The following is a 21,196-nucleotide window of genomic DNA, read 5'->3' as shown; positions in this document are numbered from 1 at the left end:
AGGTTGTTCAGAAATTATTCACCAGGTAAAGTGAACCCAGAGCCCAACAGAGCTTCATGCACCCAAATCCCTTCCAAACTCCTCACCTACACACAGAACTGAGCTTGGCTTCCCAGAAAGACAAAAGCCTCGTGTTTGTTCAGCAGCTGAACTTTCAGAGAAGAAAAAAAAAAAAGACTTCTAGAGAAACAAACAAGGTTGTTTTTTAGAAAAAAAATGAATGGAAGAAATCACCTGTGCATCACCTGGACAAGTCTTGCCAAGTTGCTCTGCCTGGAGCCAAATGAGCTGCAGACGCTGCTCACAAGAGAGGATTATGCTGGTGACAGAAAGAAATAAAACAGATTAAAGGAGCTTTACAGGAATAAAATATCAAAGCAAATCCGAATGCTGGCACAAAGGGGTGTTGGGGCAGCTCGTGTGTGTCAGCGATGTTCAGAGCCTTGTGCTCAGGGCAGGAGCAGAGAGCCCCTGAGCCCTGACTCGGGGGAGCACGTCCAGAGCCCCTGGTGGGGGAACTCACATCCACCCGTGTGTGGTGACAAACTGGGGGTGAGGAGGGTCCTGAGGAGGGTCCTGAGGAGGGGAGGTGTGGGTGGGCAGCACACAGGGAGCAGGGTCAGACCCTCGCTCTGCTCAGGCCTTTGCCAAGACCCCTCCTCCATCCCAGGATTTGCTTTCCCATTTCCCACCAGCTCCAAGTGTATCCTCTGCCCTGTCCCAAGGATCCTGGGATGGTTTATTTCTCCTTTTCTTGCCCCAGGTTTTGCCCTGAACCTCCAACCAGGCAAGTTTTGCTGTTCATTTTTTTAAAAAACAATGCTATTTTGGATTTTTTTTCCTCAATTTATGAAAAGCTACTCAAAGCATGTTTGATCAGCCACCAATCCAAACCTCCCCACCATGCGGGGTGTCCTCACTCCAGTGTGACCTCCCCTCATCCCTTTAACTGCCCAGTGTTCCCAGCAGTCCCAGGTGCTGGAACACCGGGGGAAAACACCCCTCATGGCAGACTGGAGATGGAATTGGTGCAGGATATGTGCTGGCAGAGGTGTGTGAGCTGCAGCAGGCACTGCCACCAGGAGTCCTCACCAACCTGCCCAAAGGACACACGGTACTTCCCTCGGCTGTAAACGTGAGCGCTGCTTTTCTTGTACAGGATGGTCGGTGCCACCAACAGCAGCAGCTGTGGCACCTCATGCTCTGTGCAACTGCTCAGAGCTGCTGGTTGTACCAGCTCAGAGTGAGCTGCAGCTGTACCAACTCACAGGGTGAGATATTTGTACCAATTTGCCAGATCAGGGTGATGCTCACAGGTCACTCAGCTGCAGCTTTGAGCTCTCCAGGCACCTGGATACAAACTGTGGGTGCCACACTGCAGAAGTGGGGGTTCAGGAATTCCACATGTTCTCCCAGGCAAGCTCCAGTTTCATCCTGGACTGTTACAGCCATGTTTGTGCCTTTGAGGAGCTGCAACACCTGCTCGAGACTTTGAATCCAGGGCTTGGATCCCTGGGTTTGAAATCCCCTGTGTGCTCAGAGTGTTACTGACAGAGGCTGGCAAACCTCTCCCAGCAGGATCTGATGGCCAAATGGGATCAGGCACTTGAATCTGAAAGCCCAGATCCTGCTTCAGGTCTGTCTTGCTGTTTGTGCTCTCAGTTCCCTTCTTTCACTTTGACGTTTCTTTTTCCACAGTCTTTGAGGGGTTTTTTGAAGTGGTTTTGCACGTATCAGGCTGGTGTCTTACTTTGTTGTAAATCATCACGTAAAACTTCACTTGTGACTCCAGAAGTCAGTAATTTCAGTCAACAACCAGTTTCAATTTGCTTTTATCACCCAATTCTGTTTAAAAATCAAGAAAAAGCCATTTTAGTTCTGGAACCAGAGTGAAAATCACATTATCATGGGTTTATTACAATTTTTTAATCCCAGGGATGAGAAATGCCAGATCTGTAAGAGAGGGCTGGATGACCTGTTCTTGGAGCAAACACTGAGGGGATTATTTCCAGTTTCTAGATCCAGTTTTCATCCAAAGGCAGCAGCAGATCGGTGTTACACCTTCCACCTTTTGACCAAGGGAACACAGCTTGCAGGAGTGATGTTTGCTGGATGGTGAGGGACACTTTGCCTCTCAATTATTTTTAAGTGTCATAATGCTTTATCTCTTTTATCAATATCCCTTTATCTCCCTAAACTGTATCTTGTTATGCCTCTAAATGATTCACTGCTCACTAGGGTTTGATATCCTGTGTGAATTGCCCAGCAGTTTGCCCACTTGGGTGAGAAGGTTCTACCATCTCTAGGCACATCTGGTGCTCATATGCTCCCCCTGACATAGCTTCTGTAACATCCCAGGATCTTTTCTGCCCATTTTCAATCACCTCTCCTTTCCCACCCAGCATTTTGAGGGGACCACTGTCTCCTTCAGATCCGGAAAGGATCAGTTTGTTCATCACAGCCCCTCTGCAGCCCAGGCAGACAAGAGGGAGCAGAAGCCACGGGAAGCTGCCCAGCCCTGCCCTGAGGGACAGAGGGACCAGCAGTGCAAATGGTCAGTGGCTGATCACTGGAATTCCCTTCTCACCCTGGGGCTGGAAAGGGGAATGTCACTGTCCCTGGCAGCCTGACCCCTCCTCACTGGCATCTCCGGCTCTGTTTCCCTCCTCATGTCTCAATTCCTGAGCTCCAGGATGAGGGAGCTGCTTTCATGGAGTAGAATCATGGAGTCATTTAGGTTGGAGAAAACCTCCAAGGTCACAAGTCCAACCTGTGACCGATCCCCACCTTACCAAGCAGACCAGAGCACTGAGTGCCACATCCAGTTGTTCTCTGGACACGTCCAGGGATGAGGACTCCACCACCTCCCTGGACAGCCCCTTCCAATGCCTGTCCACCCTGCCCATGAAGAAATTCTTGCTGATGTCCAACTGTTCTGTGCAAGGCAGATGCCAATTTGATAAATCTTTTATTTTTCCCAAAAAAAAGACCTGGAGAGCCAGGCCATCACCTAGGACATGACATGGGCACAAAGCAGGTGAATTCCCAGTGACACTGGGTGTGCCCCTCTCTGCTGTGGCTGACCACCACGGGTGCTGTGCATCCCCATCAGAGCCTGGCCCTGCACAGATTGCTTCCTCCCTCGGGAGGATAAGGATCTGTTAATAACCTGGTGGTGAGATCACAATCACGAGATGTTTCTCAGGGCATCCCCGACACCCGCTCAAAGAACTCTCCTGGGTGAAGAATCCCAGCTTGGTGCCACTCTTAAGGTCAGGAATTTACTCACGATTTCACTTCTGCTATTTTATATTTGCCTGAGGAACAACAACGTCAACAGCCCCTGGAGCGACCCTGCTGACTTCCACCACAAACCCCCCTGGATGTCCCCAGACGTCAGAGGAGGGGTCTGGGCAGGAGCAGGGCTGGAGCTGGGAGATCCCAGGCACCTCAAGTTGGCACTGCCAGGCAGAGGAACAGCAGGACAGACGTGAGGGTCCCTCCTTGACGTCAGTGCAAGGATGTGACTGGGAAGTACAGCTGGGAAAGGCTCACCCTGAACTCACCAACACTTCTGTCTGGGCACCCCTGGCTTCCTCCAGCCACGGGGACAAACCTTCCCATGGCTCATGTCAGCCAAGGGGCAGAACAGAGGAATGGAGTCAGAGTTTCCATCTCAAATCACCTAAAGCAAAACTGATGGAAAATACCAAAAAGTTTGGAATCCAGGATGCAAGAACATTCTGTGTTGTGCTTCTCTCAGACCAAATTCCACCTCCTTAGGCACAGCCCTGAGTTCTGATTTCCAAGGTCTCCCAGCCTGCACGTGCCACCTTGGAACCCGCTCCTGGAGCTCTGGGATCTTGCCCACCTCAGGATGTCTGTGAGACTGTGTTGGGACAAACCACAGGAATTCCAATTTTACACACAGGCCAGGGATGTGAAACACAGAGCTAAACTTCCTTGTGATGTTCCATTGCTGAGCAAGTTGCAATTTAATGTCAGGACAATTCAGGATTACACAGTTCAATTCAGTTCAACTCAATATTTCAATTGAAATTGGAACCAATGAGAACTGAACCAAAATCTCTCTGAGTAATTTCCTGTGGAATTTATCAGGAACTGCATTTTTGTTGAGAAGTTTATGGATGAAAGCTGCCACCCAGCTCTGCTGCAGCCTGGGCAGCAGGTTTAAATCACTGACTTCCACTCTCCTGGGTGCTGGAGGGGAGCAGAAGCACCCAGAGACTGGAATGCCTGGTAATTTGATTCTTTATATATATTTAATTAACTTTGGAATAACAAATAGGTTCTAGTAGCAATGGCTTTCATGGGCACAGCTCAGGCCTGGCAGTGTCTGGGTTTGTCTGTCTGCTCACACAGGATCACAGTTCTGTGAAAAGCAGCTCAGGGGGCACCCAGGTTCAGGCAACGTTTCAGAGATGGAATCACTCAGGCATGGACTGCAAATATACACAATCAAATTAAGAAAAGATTTAATAAATGTTCTGAGAAATCCCTGGGTACAAAATGTGACAATACAAGAAGTTCAGTGTCATACACAGATATATGTCATATATATGTTCAGTGTCATACATAGACAGCAAACTGATCCAAATATTTTAAATATTCCCATTCTAAATATTCCCATTCTAAATATTCCCATTTTAAATATTCCCATTTTAAACATTCCTGTTCTTTTTAAGAAAACCAGTTTGCTTGACTGGGCTCTAACAACACAGAATTTGGCAGGTACCAAAACTTTGAAGCTGAATCTTGGGACCATGAGCAGAAAACAAGCTGCAAACCACCTGCCTGCCTCCCCTGTCTCGCCTTTGGCTTCAGCCAGCGTGGACATGGGGATGGATCCACCAGAACAGTGCCTGGTGCCTCTCCCTGGGGCAGGGTGAGCACAGAGCACCCCGAGGGGCCCGTGCCCTCTCTGCACACCCACAGCTCCCCAGGTGTGACCCTGTGTGAAGCCTCCACAGAGCTGTCACACCCCTTGATTCCGGGTATTCTGCCGGTACCCAAGGGAAGTCTTTCATCTCCAGTCCTCCTTGACGGAAGTGGTTACAAGATAAAGCTCCTGAGGCAGCGTACCTGCCTGGATTCCTGATGAGCAGAGGCAAACAGGGCAATAAATAGCTGCAGAGATGTGAACGGCACCTGCTGACTGAGATAAGAGCCAGGCGAGGCGCGGGGGAGTCGGTGCCGCGCACTCACAGAGCAGCAAGGAGAGTGGGGTCACATTGTGTGAGAAGAGGAAAACCATCACAGTCCTCCTGCCCCACCAAAAACCCAAAATCCTGACCCTGAGTACCCCAGCACCCTGTTCCCTGAGCACCCCAGAATGGGCTCAGAACCACACCAGCACTGGTCCACTGAGAGGATTTTGAGTTGGGCTGGGACCACATTGAAGGAGGGTCTGAAACTGGATCTGAGTCTTCATAAAGGACCTAAGACCTTATGACCTAGGATCTAAATCCACAGGAGCCTCAAAACTACCCTCAGCTTCAGGTATATTTCATTTGGGCTGGGATTCCATCCTGTGATGCCCTATTTTTCCACCTGGCTGCAGTAACAGTACTGACATAGCATAAAAAGACAGAAAGGACAAGATGCCAAAGGCATCACTTCCAGGTGAGCCTGGCTTAGGAGAACAGCGAGTTTGTGAGGAGCTGGAGATGTTTCTGTCTGAGAAACAACCCCTCTATCTGAGGGGTCTGCTCCAAGAGCAGAGCCCTCTTTGACAGCCATCAAACACTGGTTTGCCTTGGGGGAAGGCGTGACACTGAGAAAGTTCAGAGCCTTTTGGGGAAGACAAAAATACCCAGAAAGAGAATGGGGGAAGTCACTGAGCTGCTGGCAGTGTAGCAAGGGAGAAGGACAAAGTGTTATTGTCATGGGCGGTCCTGTGCACTGAGAGTTTTCATCCTGAGCCCCCTTCCCAAAACAGCTCTGGGGAATGGGATGGGATCCTCTCTGTTTCCCCAGCACTGAGGGCTGTATAGATGAAGCAGGATTTGCTGGAGGGGAAGGTAAGAAAGAGCCTCTTTCCCCTGTTTCCTTCACCACAGACCATTCCTCATGTGTCAGTCCAAAAGCAGAGCTCACTTCTCTTCCCCGAGCGTCAGCAGCAGCTCTGGGTGTGCGGAACACGCCGAGGCAGCACCTGAGCACCCCGAGAGCTCAGCACAGCTCTGAGCACGAGGAGGAGGAGGAGGAGCAGGGTCTACTAAATGTCAGTGACATCAGGGTGCCCGTGACCTCCTCAGAGGGGCGCAGGAGGTATAAAAGCAGAGCTGCCCGAGGAGGGTCCTGCAGGAGAGGAGGCGGCGCTGGGGCTGGGGATGCTCTCGCTACCTCTGTGACTGGAGCGTGCTGGAACCACACCATGGATGGGGGTGAGTACCTGGGCTGCAGCCTCGGGCTTTATTAATAATTAATAAATAATTAATTAATAAATAATTACTTAATAATTAATAAATAATTTATACATAATTAATAGCTAATTCATAATCTTCCGCTTTATTAATAATTCCCGGTCCCTGCCCTGTGACACAGGAGTGGAGCACTTCTATCGTAGTATTTAAACAGTGTAAAAGATTTTCATCTTCCTCATTTTTACTATTTAAGAAAAAAAAAAAATTAAAAAAAAAGCACAGTTCTCTTTTAGAGGCTCAAAAAGCTCAAATCACTTCAGAAACAAACACAAAAAAAGAGGATGGGAGGCAATTTTAAGGGGGCCTTTTGTTCCAAAGCAAATGGAATCTTGCATAATTCACACCTTTTCTTCTGTGTTCTTAATTTAAAAAATAAAACTTAAAAAAAGAGAGAGAGAGAACACTTTCCCTGGCAACATTTTAATTCAGTGAATCAATCAAGGAATTGGGAGCAAGAAGAGCTGAGTTTGTTCACTGAGTCCATCCAGTCTTTTGCAAATTATTTCTATTAAAAAATATCTGCAGGAACACTGGGGGAAGCAGGATGCATTGGAGATGCAGGATGCTCAGGGGGATGGATGCAGGAAGTTCTGGGGAATAAAGGAAGCTCTGAGGATGTTCCAGGGATGCAGGAAGCCCTGGGGGATGCAGGGAAAAAGGGGGGAAGATCCCACAGGACCCTTCAGACAGGAGCAGGGAATGGGCCAAGGGAGTTTTCCTTCTCCTGGATGTCTTCTCAGAGCCTCTGGCAATCAATGGCTCAGGAAATTCCTGGATTTTGGAATTCCTGCATCCAAACAAATACCCAGCTGGACCTGCCCACCACACATCATTCTTCTCATTTAAACTTCTGGCCTCTGCATCATCCTGTGGGCACTTTGTGGGCTGTTTGTTCCAAGGGGTTCAGTGTACAAGGACAGCTGAACTTAGCTCCTGGGAAAGGTTAATCATGACAGGGAAAAGAAAGAGTTACTGAGAATCTGACCAGATTATGATAAATTTCCTGCTTTGGGTTTTTCGTATTTCAGATGAATATTTAATTTCCCTGGAAGTTGTACCACCGTGGTGCTTTCTTTAAAACACAACTGGCTCACTTCAGCAGGAAGTTTTTTACTTGCTTCTCTCTGCTTATCTTTTGATTCACAGATTCCTGAAAGGAGTGGAGGTAGATAATTATTAACTTTCTTCTGCAATAGATCAGTGAACACATGAAATAAGAGCATGACTGGGTTTCACTGGGTCCACTCACTCCTGAGATGACAGTGTCTTTCCTCTGCCCGTTGTGAGGAGGCGAAGTGGGGACAGGAGGCTGATAACTGCCAATAGTCATTAAATAACTTAAGTATGATTAACTTTTCTCAGAAATATCTGGTTCTTCCCCCGAAAGCTTCCTGTACTGCTGGAGCACCAGAAACTGGTGCATGTATAAAATACAGAGAGCAGGTTAATCACTGCCTACAAATGAGCTGAGGCTGGAACTTTTGCCTTGCCATCCTGGATGGCCAGAAAATGTTCTTTCACCATGAGGGTTTGACCAGAGCAGGTGTGCTCAGCTTTGCCAACACTCCCAAAGCATTCCCAACTCCTGCTTTGCTCTCGTGCATCCCTCGGCTGTAGCAGCAGCCAGACCCTCAGAGCTGCCCTGGTCATTTGTGTGATCTGATTAATCACCCTCAGGGCTGTCTCTCCTCCAGGCAGATGTCCTGACACTGAACACTTCCACTGCCAGAGGTCTTTTTGGGTCCACCTGATGGGATTCACCGCTCCTGCAGCTGCTCTTACCTTGCTTATAATTAGTAGCTGGTGCTGAGGGAGATCCAGATAAACTGGGAGGGATCTACCTGTCCAAACTCACCCAACCTTCTGCCACAGCACGGCCTGAACTGTGCCCCAGGTGCCCACCCCAGGTGCCCACCCCAGGACACCTGAACTGGGGTTTGAAAACACCTGTTTCTTTCCCTTTGCTATCGAGGGAGCCTGAACAGCTCAACAGCTGCCAAGGGATGAATCACACCCCTTTGTCTGTGGAGGAAGATTGTAAATCTGGGGGGTTCTCACCCCCTGCCATGAACAGACCCCTTCATTCCTACATTCCCATGGAGCAATTCCCCTTTCCACCTGTTTCCAGGTCCTTCAGGACAAGGATGGCCTCAAACCAGCACCTCCCAGGCTGAGACATGGGGCTGGCATGGGGCTTTAGGGCCAGGCTGACTCATTTGCTCTGGTGGGGTTTTGGTGTATTTTTATAAATGAGGTTTCTAGTGCAACTGGTTGCAGGGACTTTTGAGAGGGGTTTTCTTTCCTTAATATTTTGAGGAACAAAACTTTAAAAACTTTAAGAAAATACCCACAGCAGTCAACTGCCAGGAGGTGTAAAAAATAGAAAAAGTAAAGAAAAACTGCCTGATAAACGGCAGAGCAAGATTCACGTTATGATAATTGTTTCTGCCCACTGCCCCAGACCACAAGACAAGTTGGGGAGATGCAAGTCCTGTCCAGTCTGACTGAAACCAGGGACACAAACGTGCTCAAACTGGTGCAGAGGGAGCAGGAGGCAGCAGGGCCTCTCTGGTTGTGCTTTTGCAAACCTGTAATCTGAGGTGGGGGCACAGAAGAGGGGCAGAAACAGCACAGACTTTCTTCATATTGAAAAGCCATTTGACATTTATGACACTTGAAACAGCAACTGAGAAGGGGGGGAAAAAAGAAACCCATGATGATCTTCAAAGGAATGATATGGGCTGAACTGTTTCAGGAGTTGGTTGAGTCACGTTCTCAGTCCTGTTTTTCTAGACTTTACAGGGTGATAAGAAAACAGAATAGAGCAAAGGAGCCCTCACCAGGGCTGGCTCTGGAGTTTGAAAACCAAGCCAAAGAGAGCTGATAGGGTCAGCTATATGGTTTAGGTGGGGGCTTTTCCTTCATGGAGTGAGGGTGGTTCTTCCTCTTTTCCAGCAGCCACAGGGGTAATTTCCTGGTGGGGCTGAGCTACTAGCACAGGTACTCATCACCCATCCCAGGCAGCCAGGAGCAGCTCCAGGAGTCCCAGGGAAACCTTTAGAAGGTGCAATGGAAGGCTAAAGGCTGCTATGGTGTTTGCAGAGTCAGGGACCCTGTGCCCCATCCCAGGCAGGAAGGGCAGCTACAGCCTGTGCTTGCTTAAACCCACCCAGCAGGTCTCAGTCCTTAGGGCTTTTCGTGTATTTCCTGTGTTATATGCAAAAGCCAGGGCAACAGTTTGAAGGGGAGACAACCACAGCAGACACAAAACCTCTTCCTGCAGTCTGGGACTGGTCAGAGTGAAAGCCACTGGCTGGACAGAACAGCCAGAAGTTCCACTCCGTGCTCAGTCCCTGCCTTGCACTCCTCCACTCCTGAGTCACCTGCACTAAGGAGAAGGTGAGGGGAGGATGAACACAACTGAGCACTCAGCTGCATGAGCATAATGGATGGAAATAAGGGGGGAAGGTGAGACAGAACTTGTAGAAGACCTCAGGGGAGGCGCTCACACAGGCCCGGGGATGAGCAGTATGAGTTTCACACGTGAGGAACTCTCACCCACACATCACCCTCACGTATTAAAAACCATCCCCACTCACAGATAACTCTATCTGTTATTAGTGAAGCTGTTGCATGTGACTTTGCATGGGGACTTGGTGTTATTATATAAATATATTTTAACTCCACAAACAGCCTGCAGTGGGTGCAGTTACCTGTAGTGGAAGTTCATCATCCTGGTCCAGTGAAACATGAGCAGGAGCCTGGCAGAGCAGGCTCCAAACTGAAACCCAGCAGAAACCAAGCAGAGCTGAGTCCAGCAGACACTAAGCACAGGAATCAGTGACATGCATGAACAGCCAGGCCATGAGGAGCAAGGCAGAGTTCCAGGATGAACAGGGAGCTGAAAGCCAAAGCTATCCCTTTGCCCAGAGCCCGCAGAGCAGAAACCCACAGTAACAGAGGGGATGCAGGGACCAGCCAGTGCCTGGAGGGACATCCTGGGCCAAGGCACCCCTCAGGGAGGGACACATCTCCTCACACCAGAGTGGAGCCCAGGGCTTTCCCTCTGCCATCTTCCAGCTGAGCAACTTTCAGTGGCAAATGCTTGAGGTAGATGCTGGTGTGAACTGTAAAACCAGCGAGGAGAAAGCTTTCCCTGGCCCCTGCCCTGCTAACCACAGCAGGAAGAGCTGCTTGGCTGAGATTGCTCTCTCCCCACCATCACACCTGCCTCTGAATTCAGTTTTTCCTCCCAGCTGTCAGCATCCTGTATTTTTACATCCCAAGGCAGCAGAAGCTAATTCTTGACATTTAGATACAAGCAATAAATTTCAGCCAGTTCCAGTTCCATCTGTCCCATGGGGAGCCGAGCTCTCCTCTCCGCAGCCCAGGCACCACACGGGCACAGCTGGGGCAGATTTATGGCCCTCACAGCTGGGTATTTTCACAAGGATTAAGCTGCACCCTCACTGCTCAGACACAAGGGAACAGGCTGCTGGCTGCCTGCAGGGAGAAGTATCGGATAAAATCAGAATGGGTGCTCTGTGCCTGAGTTAAGAGTTCTCAGCTCTCAGCCTTCACTGCACAGGGTCCTGGGCAACCTGGTCGAGTTGAAGACATCCCTGCTCACTGCAGGGGGGTTGGACTGAATGACCTTTAGAGGCCCCTTGCAACCCAAACTGTGATCTATGAAGCCAGAGGGGCCAGACTCCTGAGCAGTGCTCTGGCAGTAACACACACAACCCTGAGTTATTTTGCTGGCATCTTCCCCAGGTTTTGGTTTCCTCAGTGATGAGGGCTCTGCAGGGTTCACAGTGCCATGGACAACATGACCCTCTGCTTTTTCAAACAGAGAACCTTGTGGAAACCCCCACTCAGCCACTAACACAGCATCTCCTTCTTTCCTAGGCAAGCAGCTAAAGGTCACCCTTGTTTTCAGCCTGCCACTCATTTTTCAGGTAAGATGTTTTCAACAACGTTGTTGAAATCCAGCTGCTTTGAGTAGTGGGTAAAAGGAGATCTCAAAAACTCAGAGCAGCCACCCACAGTCCCAGAAATGTGTGGGGACACAGCTGCTCACCCCAGGATCCAGCTGTGGGAGGTGGGAGGTGAGAGCAGAGCCCAGCTACAGAAAAACAAACAAGAGAAACAAAACCAAGGAGAGAAAAACAGTGACAAACGCAGTGATTTTCAGGTGGCCTGGCTTGTAGGAGTCCCTTTTAGCCCCAAATGAGCATTTCCAGGGCAGACAGGAGTGCACCACATTGATTGCAGGGAGCAGCCGGTTCCTGCTCCCTGCAGATTCCTGGTCAAGGTGCTGGGCTCTGACCAAGCATAGAGCCAGAGAGAGATGTGCCCGAGGAGGAAGAGCTCAGCATTTCCCCTGCCTGTTCTTGCTCAGTTCCTGCCCAGCAGGGAGGACCCCAAGCACGGAGCTGTGCCATGACCTGCTCCCAAAGCCGGGGCCTGGTCCTGGTGCCTGCTGTCCCTCGGCAGCAGTGGCCACCCCCAGCCCGTGGGGCTCCTGGGGCTCAGCCCAGCCACCCGTGCTTTTCCCTTTCACTGCTGGCAGCCTGGCAGGATGTGGTGAAAGCCAAACCTGCTGAGATGGAGAGCACCAAGATGCTCTCCGATAAAGGGTGGGGGTATCCAGAGGAAACCTTTCATGTCTGTGAGATGGGGAGAAGGTTCTGGAGACTAATAAGTCACAAAAAGCAGGGCACAGATACCACAGGCCCTGTCTGCCCTGCAGGTTATGGCAGTGTAGGAAGATGAAACAAGTAATCAGAACTGAAATCAGGGGCCTGAATGAGATGCCGGCCCCACATCCGCGCCAACACGGAAACAGCTTCCTGCTGCACTCACTGCGCTTCCTCACACTCTCACCGACACCTTCACTGATTTTTAATTTAGCCGAAGGATGTTTTATTTCTCACATTTTATCTGACAGCTGGCTGTGCACACACAGCTGGAGGCAGGTCCTGGAACACTCTGGAAAGCTGCCACACATCTGGGGGTTTGCAGGTGTTACTTTGGCTGAGCACAAAACATGGAGCCCCCCAAAAAGCCCCAAACCTCATATATTTATGGGAAATGCTTTCAGCCACGAGGTTGTGTCAGCTCTGTTTGTGATGCTGGCATGAAACAGCACTTGGGAACTCCCTGGGACTTCTCTCCAGGCTCCTTTCCCAGCACGGCCACACAGGGAATGCAGTCCTTGTCCCAACACTCTTCTCTTTCCTGCTCTAGTTCTGTGCTGGGGACAATGTCACTGATGACTACGACTCCAACAGCACCATCGACTACAGCATGTTTGAGTCCCTGTGTGAGAAGAAGGAGGTCCGTAACTTCCGTGCTGCCTTCCTCCCGGCCATGTACAGCCTCATCTGCTTCATGGGGCTGCTGGGGAACGGCCTGGTCATGCTCACCTACATCTACTTCAAGAGGCTGAAAACCATGACAGATATCTACTTGCTGAACCTGGCTCTGGCAGACATCCTCTTCCTGCTGACCCTTCCCTTCTGGGCCACGAGCGCGGTCACACACTGGCTTTTTGGGAGCTTTGCCTGCAAAGCCGTCTACTGCATCTGCAAAATGAGTTTCTTCAGCGGGATGCTGCTTCTCCTGTCCATCAGCATCGACAGGTACTTCGCCATCGTCCAGGCTGCCTCGGCCCATCGCCTGCGTCCCCGGATGATATTCATCAGCAAGGTGACGTGCATCCTCATCTGGCTCCTGGCCTTCATCCTCTCCATCCCTGAGCTGGTTCACAGTGGTGTGAACTACTCGGAGAGCAATCCCCGTTGTTCCATCATTGCTAATGACTTGCAGACCTTCAACACTGGCATCAAAGTGTCCCAAATGGTGTTTGGCTTCTTAATTCCCCTCCTGGTCATGTCTTTCTGCTACCTCATCATCATCAAAACGTTGCTCCAGGCCCGCAACTTTGAGAAGAACAAAGCCATCAAGGTCATCATCGCCGTGGTCATCGTCTTCGTCGTCTTCCAGCTGCCCTACAACGGCGTCATGCTGGCCAAGACCATCTCAGCCTTCAACCAGACCAGCTCATGTGAGGAGAGCAAGAAGCTGGACGTGGCGGACGACGTGACCTACACCCTGGCCTGCTTCCGATGCTGCCTCAACCCGTTCCTCTACGCCTTCATCGGTGTCAAATTCCGCACCGACCTCTTCAAGCTGCTGAAGGAGCTGGGCTGCCTGAGCCAGGAGCGCCTCTGGCAGCTCACCTCCTGCCGCGACAACAAGAGGTCCTCCTTCGCCATGGAGACAGAGACAACCACCACCTTCTCCCCGTGAGCTCTTGGTCGAGCTGAAATGGCTTTAGACATTTTCTCTAGTCTGAACTCCTGGCAGAACAAGACCTGCCACACTGCAGAGAAGCCGAGGGGAAAATCCAGAAGCCTCCCCCTGTTTCAAGCAGTGAGGACTGCTGGCCAATATCCCACGGGTGAACAGGCTTTACAACGGAGTTGTCACTAACAGCAAAGCAAGGGAGAGGTGGTGAGTCTACAATTTCTCCTGTCATTTCACCTTCAGCTTAGAACTTTCCCTGTCAAAATGAGAAATGCTCAAAATAGAACATTTACCCTAAAAGCGACAAGCACCAAGAGAAAACAGACGCTGGTGCAGCAGGACTGTCGTTTGGAGCTGAGCTGCCAGGAGCATCACCCTTGCTTTGGATGTTGCTTTTAACAAGACAACGGCTCTGCAATCCCATGGAAATGCCCTTGCACTGAGCCAGTCCGAGGACAGCCCTCACCCGCAGCCTCAGGCTCCATCCAACCCACAAGCCCAGCAGTGGAGTATCTGAGCACACAACTGCTCTGCCTTCCCCCATGAAAAGTGAGAGATGACCACAGCTAATGCTAAATCCATACAAACCCTAGACATAATTTCAATTATTTTGTATAATATTGTAGCCACTCGTAGCTCTGTCAGGAAAAGTACAAATTCCACTTCTGCCTGTATGCTGTTTCTGGGCTATCACCTGCTGACCTTGAGATAAAAATGAATGTGGGTTTTCTCCTCCCTTCCCCATCCTTCTACAGGACTTCAGCTGCCTTTGAAGTCAGATCTGTATTTCACTCATAAGCTACTGGGGCGTGTTTTGCATCGGTGCTGTCGGCACCAACAAAGACACGGCTGACTGAGGTTTGATCTGAACGCAGTCCCACCACTGCCAGGGCCACGGCAGCTGAACAGAGATTACTGTTGTGCAAAGTCAGACCTCGGAGGAGCCCAGACTGTAATTCCAGTTGGCACTTTTACAGGAAGAGCGAAGATTCCTGATGACAGATGAACGCTCTGGGAAGCGCTGTCGCTGTCGTGGGACAGGGGAACGTCTGTGCAGCTGTCCCTGTCCTTGTCCTGCGTGCTCTGGTCCCACAGCACCCACCTCTCCCAGGGCCATCACCAGTGGAGAGAGGGCTCAGCCTGGAGCTGCTCCCAGGGCTGACAGGTGACACATGTCCATGTTCCCTTGAACACACAGAGCCATGAGCAGCAAAACACTCACTAAACAGACATTTATCCTTTTCTTTTAACACACGGATCCATCAGGAGTGACACAGAGAACTCCCTGGTTCACGGGTTTGGAGAGGATTGCTTTAGAGAACTGAGAATTAAAATCAGCCTTCCAAGGCAGAATTCACTGGCTCGGTCTGAGACAGCACTGCCAGTTATTTACCTGGCTGCCACCAAATCTAAACAAACTCTCCATAAACCTCTGGTGTGTGGCATTTTTGCCAAGGGCTGGGATTCAGGAAGAGAGGACATTCTGCTCCGTGTTGCCTATCTGTGCTCAAGAGTTGAACTCATTTTCATTTACAATGCCCAGGTAACTGTACAGAAGTGCTGCTTCTCTGTCACATGAAACGGAGTTCATGACAACTGACACTGAACAGCTATTTACCCTTGGTTTCCTTCTCATCCTTATTTGGGCAAGACCCAGCTATCATGATCTTGGCCAGAGCCAGGGACACCCCCAGCATGGGGTATTTGCAGTTTTCCTCATCAGTAACAATACATTGTTAATGTATATTCAATATGTAAAGCTGCTTTACACAGACAAAGTTCAATCTGTTCATGAATGTACCCTGAGAACACTCTGCTTCCATGGAACCTTTTTATGCAGAATCCATTCACCTAATTCCAGCCAGGAAACTGCTCCACCAGCACCTGGAGCTGTACTTGTGTCCTGTAGATAAAAACCATTCCCCTCCTGCAAATGAAGAGGTCTCCAGGTCCTTACAGACCAGATGGATTCCAAACAGGATAACACACATCTGCTTCCATAAATGAGATGCAGAGGCGCCCTCTGGGACAGCTGCAGCTGGTGCCTCAGAGAGGCAGTGGTGATGTCAGAGTGCCTGGCTTTCCCTGGTTAAATTTAACGGACAGAACAAATTTGCATCTAATTTAGATGAGTCATGTTAATGCTGGCCTAAGATCCCAACCTGAGGTTCCCCACTGATGTCTGAAAACTGACTGTATTTTGCTACTTGAGAAAAATAAATTATAATGGTTTAAACAAATTACTTCTGGATTTCCATTGCATTTTCTCCATCCTTGTACAGTCCTTGTCAATCCTTCTGTCCTGTCAGGAGCTGTTTGATCAGCTCAGCTTCATCCCAGTGCTGCCCTGCAGGACAGAGCGTGTGGAAAATAAACTAAATAGAAAAATGTTGGTTTACTTCATCTGTTGATGGACTATAAAAGAAACAAGTCAGCAGCACATGAAGTTTTTCTTTTAACTGTGAACCCACCTGCCTTGATGCTGCTCCACAGCTGGGTGCACCTAATGGCTACTCATCAACCTTTAAATGAAAATTCTTTGAGCTGTAGGACTTTATTGTTCATGTTTAATTAAAATTCAGTAATAAACCACCACGTTACTGTGGGAATTGCTCCCAGGGAGAGGCAGCAGGTCTGGGTCCCCATCCTCATCCAGGGGGAGAGTAGGAACTGCAACTAAAACAATGAACACAATGCTCCTGCCTGACCTCCCCAGTCAATTCGTGCCTCAAAGCACTCAGGGGAGTGAGGGGGGACCCATATCCTTCACCAAAAGTGCCTTGTAATTGTAACCACGGAATCAAAGAGGAAGAAACTCAAAGAACACGAGGAGACAGAAGCCTGACCCCCCCCCGTGCCAGGGCTAAGGCCCATTTCTGCTTTCGCTGAGAGACGAAAGCCTCACGTTTTCTCCCGGAAGAGAAAGGACAGGGCAAGTTTCAGCACCTGGCACAGAGACTCCAGAAGCGTCTCCAGACTGCAGCACAACACAAGATGCAGAACCCCAAACCCTGGGATCCTTAAATAAACACCTGCTCTCACCACGGTGAGGTACTCAACTGCCCCAAGGCTCGTTTGTGCACAAGGTGCAGTCAGCTGGGCAGGGCTTGGAGCAAGAGCTGGGGATCTGCAGAGAGCCACAGCACTTGTAGCCATTCCTCCTGAAACTCTTATTATCTTATTCCTCCTGAAACTCCTGAAATCCAGGAACTTTCTTGATTAAGAAAACAGACTCCACCTTAAAGCCCTAACTTAACCAGTAAAACCACCAAGCAACCCCTAAAAATCACAGCTTGGGCAACAAATATTGCAGCCAAGTCACACAGAACTTGCTACAAAAAAAAACAACGTGCGTTTCTCAGATGGATTTAACCTATTTTAGTAGCTTTCACCAGAAAAAGCTGCTTATTTCCTTTCACAGTTCCAAATCTTCTTTAAAAAGCCAATAAAAAGCCTGGACCTCATTAGAGAATGGGGACACAGGTTTGCCTTTCACTGCATAAAGGCAGGGGAGGGAGTGACTGGCCAGTCCCAGCTGTGTGGAGTCTGGGGGGTTTCTGCAATCCTTATTCCAGGTTATTGTGGGGAATCCTGCATCACTCAGAAGCCCTGGACTTTTCACTGCTCTGGATAAGTATCACTGTTCATCATTTTTCCTTCCCTGACAGTTCTTTGTCTCTGTGCACGTGTATTTTTAAGTTATGGTTTGAAAGCCCTCGGTGCCAAATGGATCTGGGCTGGGTGGGAGCCAAACTGGAAAGAGGAACAAGAGAGCTGGCACTGGGGGAGCTGGCAGCTGCTCCCAGCGATCTCAGAGCGTGGCACTGGTGTGTCACCTCCCTCTCTGTGCTATCCCAGGCACTGCCCCCCGTCACTTGATGGGAAGGGGAAAGTTCTCCAGGCAGGGCTGTGGTTTCTCATGTGCCACCTGGGCAGCTGCGGGAGGAAAGTCCTTGTCACCCCAAAAAAGAATGAGCTGGAACCGAGTGAGGTAAACAAACCCTAAAAATAATGCCCGTGGGTGGTGGGGAAGGGTGGGGGCACACTGCATCAGTCAGAGTAGCTGAGAGCAGCCCATGGCTTCCTCCTCACGGCTTCTTTTGTAAGGAAAAAAAAACCCCAAACTCCTGTTCTGGGGGTGGAGGTGTCACATCTCAGGGGAGAACTTCTTGTACCACCAACTGTCCTTGTTGGCAAAGCTGTCTTGCTTGGGGCCATGGTGGGGTTCCATCCATCCTGGGCCACGGTGAGAGGCACCTGGGGAAACTGAGGCAGCTGAGATGCCACCTGCCCTTTGTGTCATCACAGGCAGCTTCATGACCTCAAAGCAAGTGAATCAAAGAGTCTGACCAGGACTGTTTCCAGTCTGTAACCCACTGTTTATGGATTAGATATCCATATGGATTATATATTTCCATAATCCATATGCTTATGGATTAGAAACCACTGTTCCATTTGTAATCCACTGTTTATGGATTAGAAGGTGGAGGATCAGCTCAGAGCCAACAGTTGGCACCAAGCAGGGGACAGGAACATGCAGTAGAGATATAAGGGAAAATAACCAGATTACAGTGTGCTGCTGCATTCAATGACAGCAGCACAATCCACTGCTGACCACCTCAGAGCCCGGAGTGGGAGCCGTGTCCCCAGCCCTTCTCCTCAGCCCAGCCCGTCCTGCTCCTTCCCCAAGCACTAAAACCAGGCAGAACATCCCTGCCTCTGTGCTCATCCCACGTGTGGGAAGCCTCACAGTTTCAGAAATGAAGAGTTTCACACATTCAGATTTAGCAGAAATCTGCAGTTTTCAAGCCAGGCTGTGGCAGCCACAAGCCTGCCCAAAATGAGAGTTGCTTTTTCACTTTCACTAAGACCCCAGTTCTGCAGAGCTGAGTATTGATATTAAACCAGCAGAGAGTCAAGTGTTGATATTCTACCATCACCTGCCACTGCCCCAGCTTGTTGTAGAAACTTTATTCAGGTCTGAACAGATAAGGAGCCTTCTGGCTCCACATGCAGAGCCAGCCCAGGCATTTGCCACTGCTGAGCCCCTGCAGCTCCTCATGTGCAGGAACTGAAACTTCCCTTCCTGCTGCTTTGTTTTTAATTCAATTGTCTAAAAAAAAAAATAAATAACAAGAGAGCTACTTTCCTTTCTGTGCTTGCTAGCACAAAAATTATTGTCAAGCAGTCAGGGACTTTACTGGGAAATTTCCATGACTGAAGGACAACACTAATACTCAGAATCATCCTGCAGGAGAGGAAAAGGCCAGATGATTTCCAGTTAAACAGACAAAAAGGCCTTCCAGGATTTGGAATCTGTGCATGCTGCTCTGTACCAAAATCAGAATTTCTCTCACCAGTTCCAGTTCCTGGATCCTGCAGGTTTTACCCGCAGCTTTGTCTTCTCATCAGGGAACATCCCACCTCCACACGAAGCTCAGTGAGCACACACAGGTGTCCTGGTTTCACTCTGGGGCAATCACAGCAGAATCCAACCCCACTGGGGCAAAACCCAGCTGTTGGGGCTGCACAGAGAGAAACTCGTGTTTTCAGGGCAGAGTTGACTGATTCCCTGGGAGATAACATGCTGCTTCTAAGTTCTGGCCACACCACGCAGCGAGAAAGAGCTTCAGCCCCTGTGCCAGGGCGGGGAGTGGGAGAGGGAAAAAACAAAGCCCTTTATGGATGACTAACCCAGGCTCAGCTCCTCCACTGTTGCATGAGCCCCTTTGAAGAGTTCCACACTTTTGCAGGTGGGTCCTGGTTCTGCCTCGCCAGGGGGTCACAGGTAGGGAGGAGGCTCCTGCTCAAACATCCCCCCCTGACACACACGTGGCTTCCAGCAGGCTTTGGAGGGTTGCAGCAGACCTGGAAAGGCACCAGATCCCTACAAGACTCATCCAGCTGTGTTGCCAGCAGCTCCTGGCAGGCCCCCACCACCCTCCCCACGCGAGCCGCCCTCACGTGCCAGCGCTGCCTGCGCAGCCCAAACAGCTGCAGGCGTGAGGCTGTTCTGGAGCTGCAGAGAACAGCCAACAGAAAAGGTCTCCCCAACACCACAAACAAGCCCTGAAAAGCTGCCAGAGCCTCCTGCCTCCACTGGGCAGCCTGTTCCAGGCACTGCCCAGGCTGCACCGCACCAGAGAAGGTCATCATGGAATCACAGAACGGTTTGGGCTGGAGGGAGCTCAGGGTGGGGAGCAGCCCCACAGCTGTGCCACAGATCCTGTCCCAGCTGCCCCAGGGCACAGAGGTGATGCTCTACTGAGACAGCAGCTCTGCAGAAAAGCTGCTCTTCCCAGGGGACTTGTGGTGCATGTTCCACCCCCACCAAGGACCTGCTCCTGAGCTCCAGCAGGGAAATGAGCCCCCTTTACAATCACCTGTGCAGAAAGAGCCTTCCCTCGCTGGGCATTTCCTCCTGCAGCCGTGGAGGAGGTCATGGCACACGGCCTGAAACACACCGTGACACAGAGCTCCAGTGACCCAGACACAAACACTTCCTTCTCTTCCCTGACATCTGAAACAAAAAGAAATTGAGATTATTAGGAAAAGCCCAGAACAGAAAGAACTTCTGAAAGCACTGGTGACCTCCCCAGGGTCTGAGTGACAGCCTCAGGAATGACAGACAGGCTCTGAGTGACCCACAGCACATCCAGCACGGGTCTGTGACCAGCCCCCTTTGGCTGCAGCCCTGGGAACCAGAGATGGAACGCTGGGATAGGGGAGAGCAGGGACAAGGTCTCCTCCATGTCCTTCCCTCACAGCCACCCTCCTCTGCTCTTGCCTTGGGTCATGAGTTCCCTGCTCCTGGGAGAGGGCTCCCAGCCAAACCTCTGAAATCCCCACAGGACCAACCACAGCGCTCCCCTTGAGAGCTGCTGACACCATGTGGGAACGGCTGGGAAGTGATCCACACACACCTCCTGCCGTCCAAGCCAGGATTCCTGGAAAAACTCGGGAAAACTTACCCTGAAGTAAAGGTGTGGGTTCAGATCGTATCAGTGATATCATCTGGAATCCCTCTGTCGGCAACCAGGCTAAGAAGTGGAGTTGCTCTACTTTGGTTTCATTTAAATCTATTGGAAGTGATTTTAAATGGCTTTGATTCACCTGACTTTTCCCTCTGGATCAGCCCACACCTCTTCCATGTGACTTCAACAATCCATTCTCAGTGCTAAATCCCATCCTGTTTCCTCCATCTTCCCATTAAATGACATCTCCCACAGATCACCTTCCGCTGGCTTTGTACCCAAACTTCCTAGACAACTCTGAAAAACCTAAATGGCCTTTTCCAGCCACCTCCCACCACGTGGGACCCTGTGGGAAACTCCAGTGCATCTGCTCTGGAAAAATCCCAGCCTGGAAAATGGGATTTATCAGGAAGCAGATGATTTTTCCAAGCAAGCTTTACAAACACTCCCTCCTCTCCACGAGGC

At 50.2% G+C, this 21,196-nt stretch overlaps 1 protein-coding gene and 1 long non-coding RNA gene across 4 annotated transcripts; one reads left to right on the top strand and one right to left on the bottom strand.

Annotated features, from left to right (window-relative positions):
• Positions 1-1,147: 1,147 nt before the first annotated feature.
• Positions 1,148-20,838, bottom strand: LOC148182459 (uncharacterized). Of its 3 annotated transcripts, none has more exons than XR_015774695.1 (3): positions 20,729-20,838; positions 20,141-20,277; positions 1,148-1,845 (listed from the first exon to the last, which is right to left on the bottom strand). It is a non-coding gene; the product is annotated as an uncharacterized LOC148182459 (long non-coding RNA). The 3 variants fall into 3 exon arrangements; XR_015774697.1 differs by lacking the exon at positions 1,148-1,845 and adding an exon at positions 7,003-7,379; XR_015774696.1 differs by lacking the exon at positions 1,148-1,845 and adding an exon at positions 19,297-19,625.
• CCR7 (C-C motif chemokine receptor 7) lies at positions 6,215-16,119 on the top strand. The gene is made up of 3 exons (XM_005531433.3): positions 6,215-6,407; positions 11,355-11,404; positions 12,696-16,119. The coding sequence occupies exons 1-3, from the start codon at positions 6,398-6,400 to the stop codon at positions 13,758-13,760; spliced, it is 1,125 nt and encodes a 374-aa protein (XP_005531490.1). The 5' UTR covers positions 6,215-6,397; the 3' UTR covers positions 13,761-16,119.
• Positions 20,839-21,196: the final 358 nt, after the last annotated feature.

Source organism: Pseudopodoces humilis, chromosome 29, assembly GCF_049639895.1.
Source record: "Pseudopodoces humilis isolate 2021_Gansu_Grassland_sample_001 chromosome 29, ASM4963989v1, whole genome shotgun sequence".
In the NCBI taxonomy this organism is placed as follows: Eukaryota; Metazoa; Chordata; class Aves; order Passeriformes; family Paridae; genus Pseudopodoces; species Pseudopodoces humilis.
This window is presented reverse-complemented; position numbering and strand designations above follow the sequence as displayed.

Coding starts and splice junctions, on each gene's coding strand:
- CCR7 (XM_005531433.3), top strand. Junction 11,405..12,695: donor GCCTGCCACTCATTTTTCAG/GTAAGATGTTTT, acceptor TTCCTGCTCTAG/TTCTGTGCTGGGGACAATGT.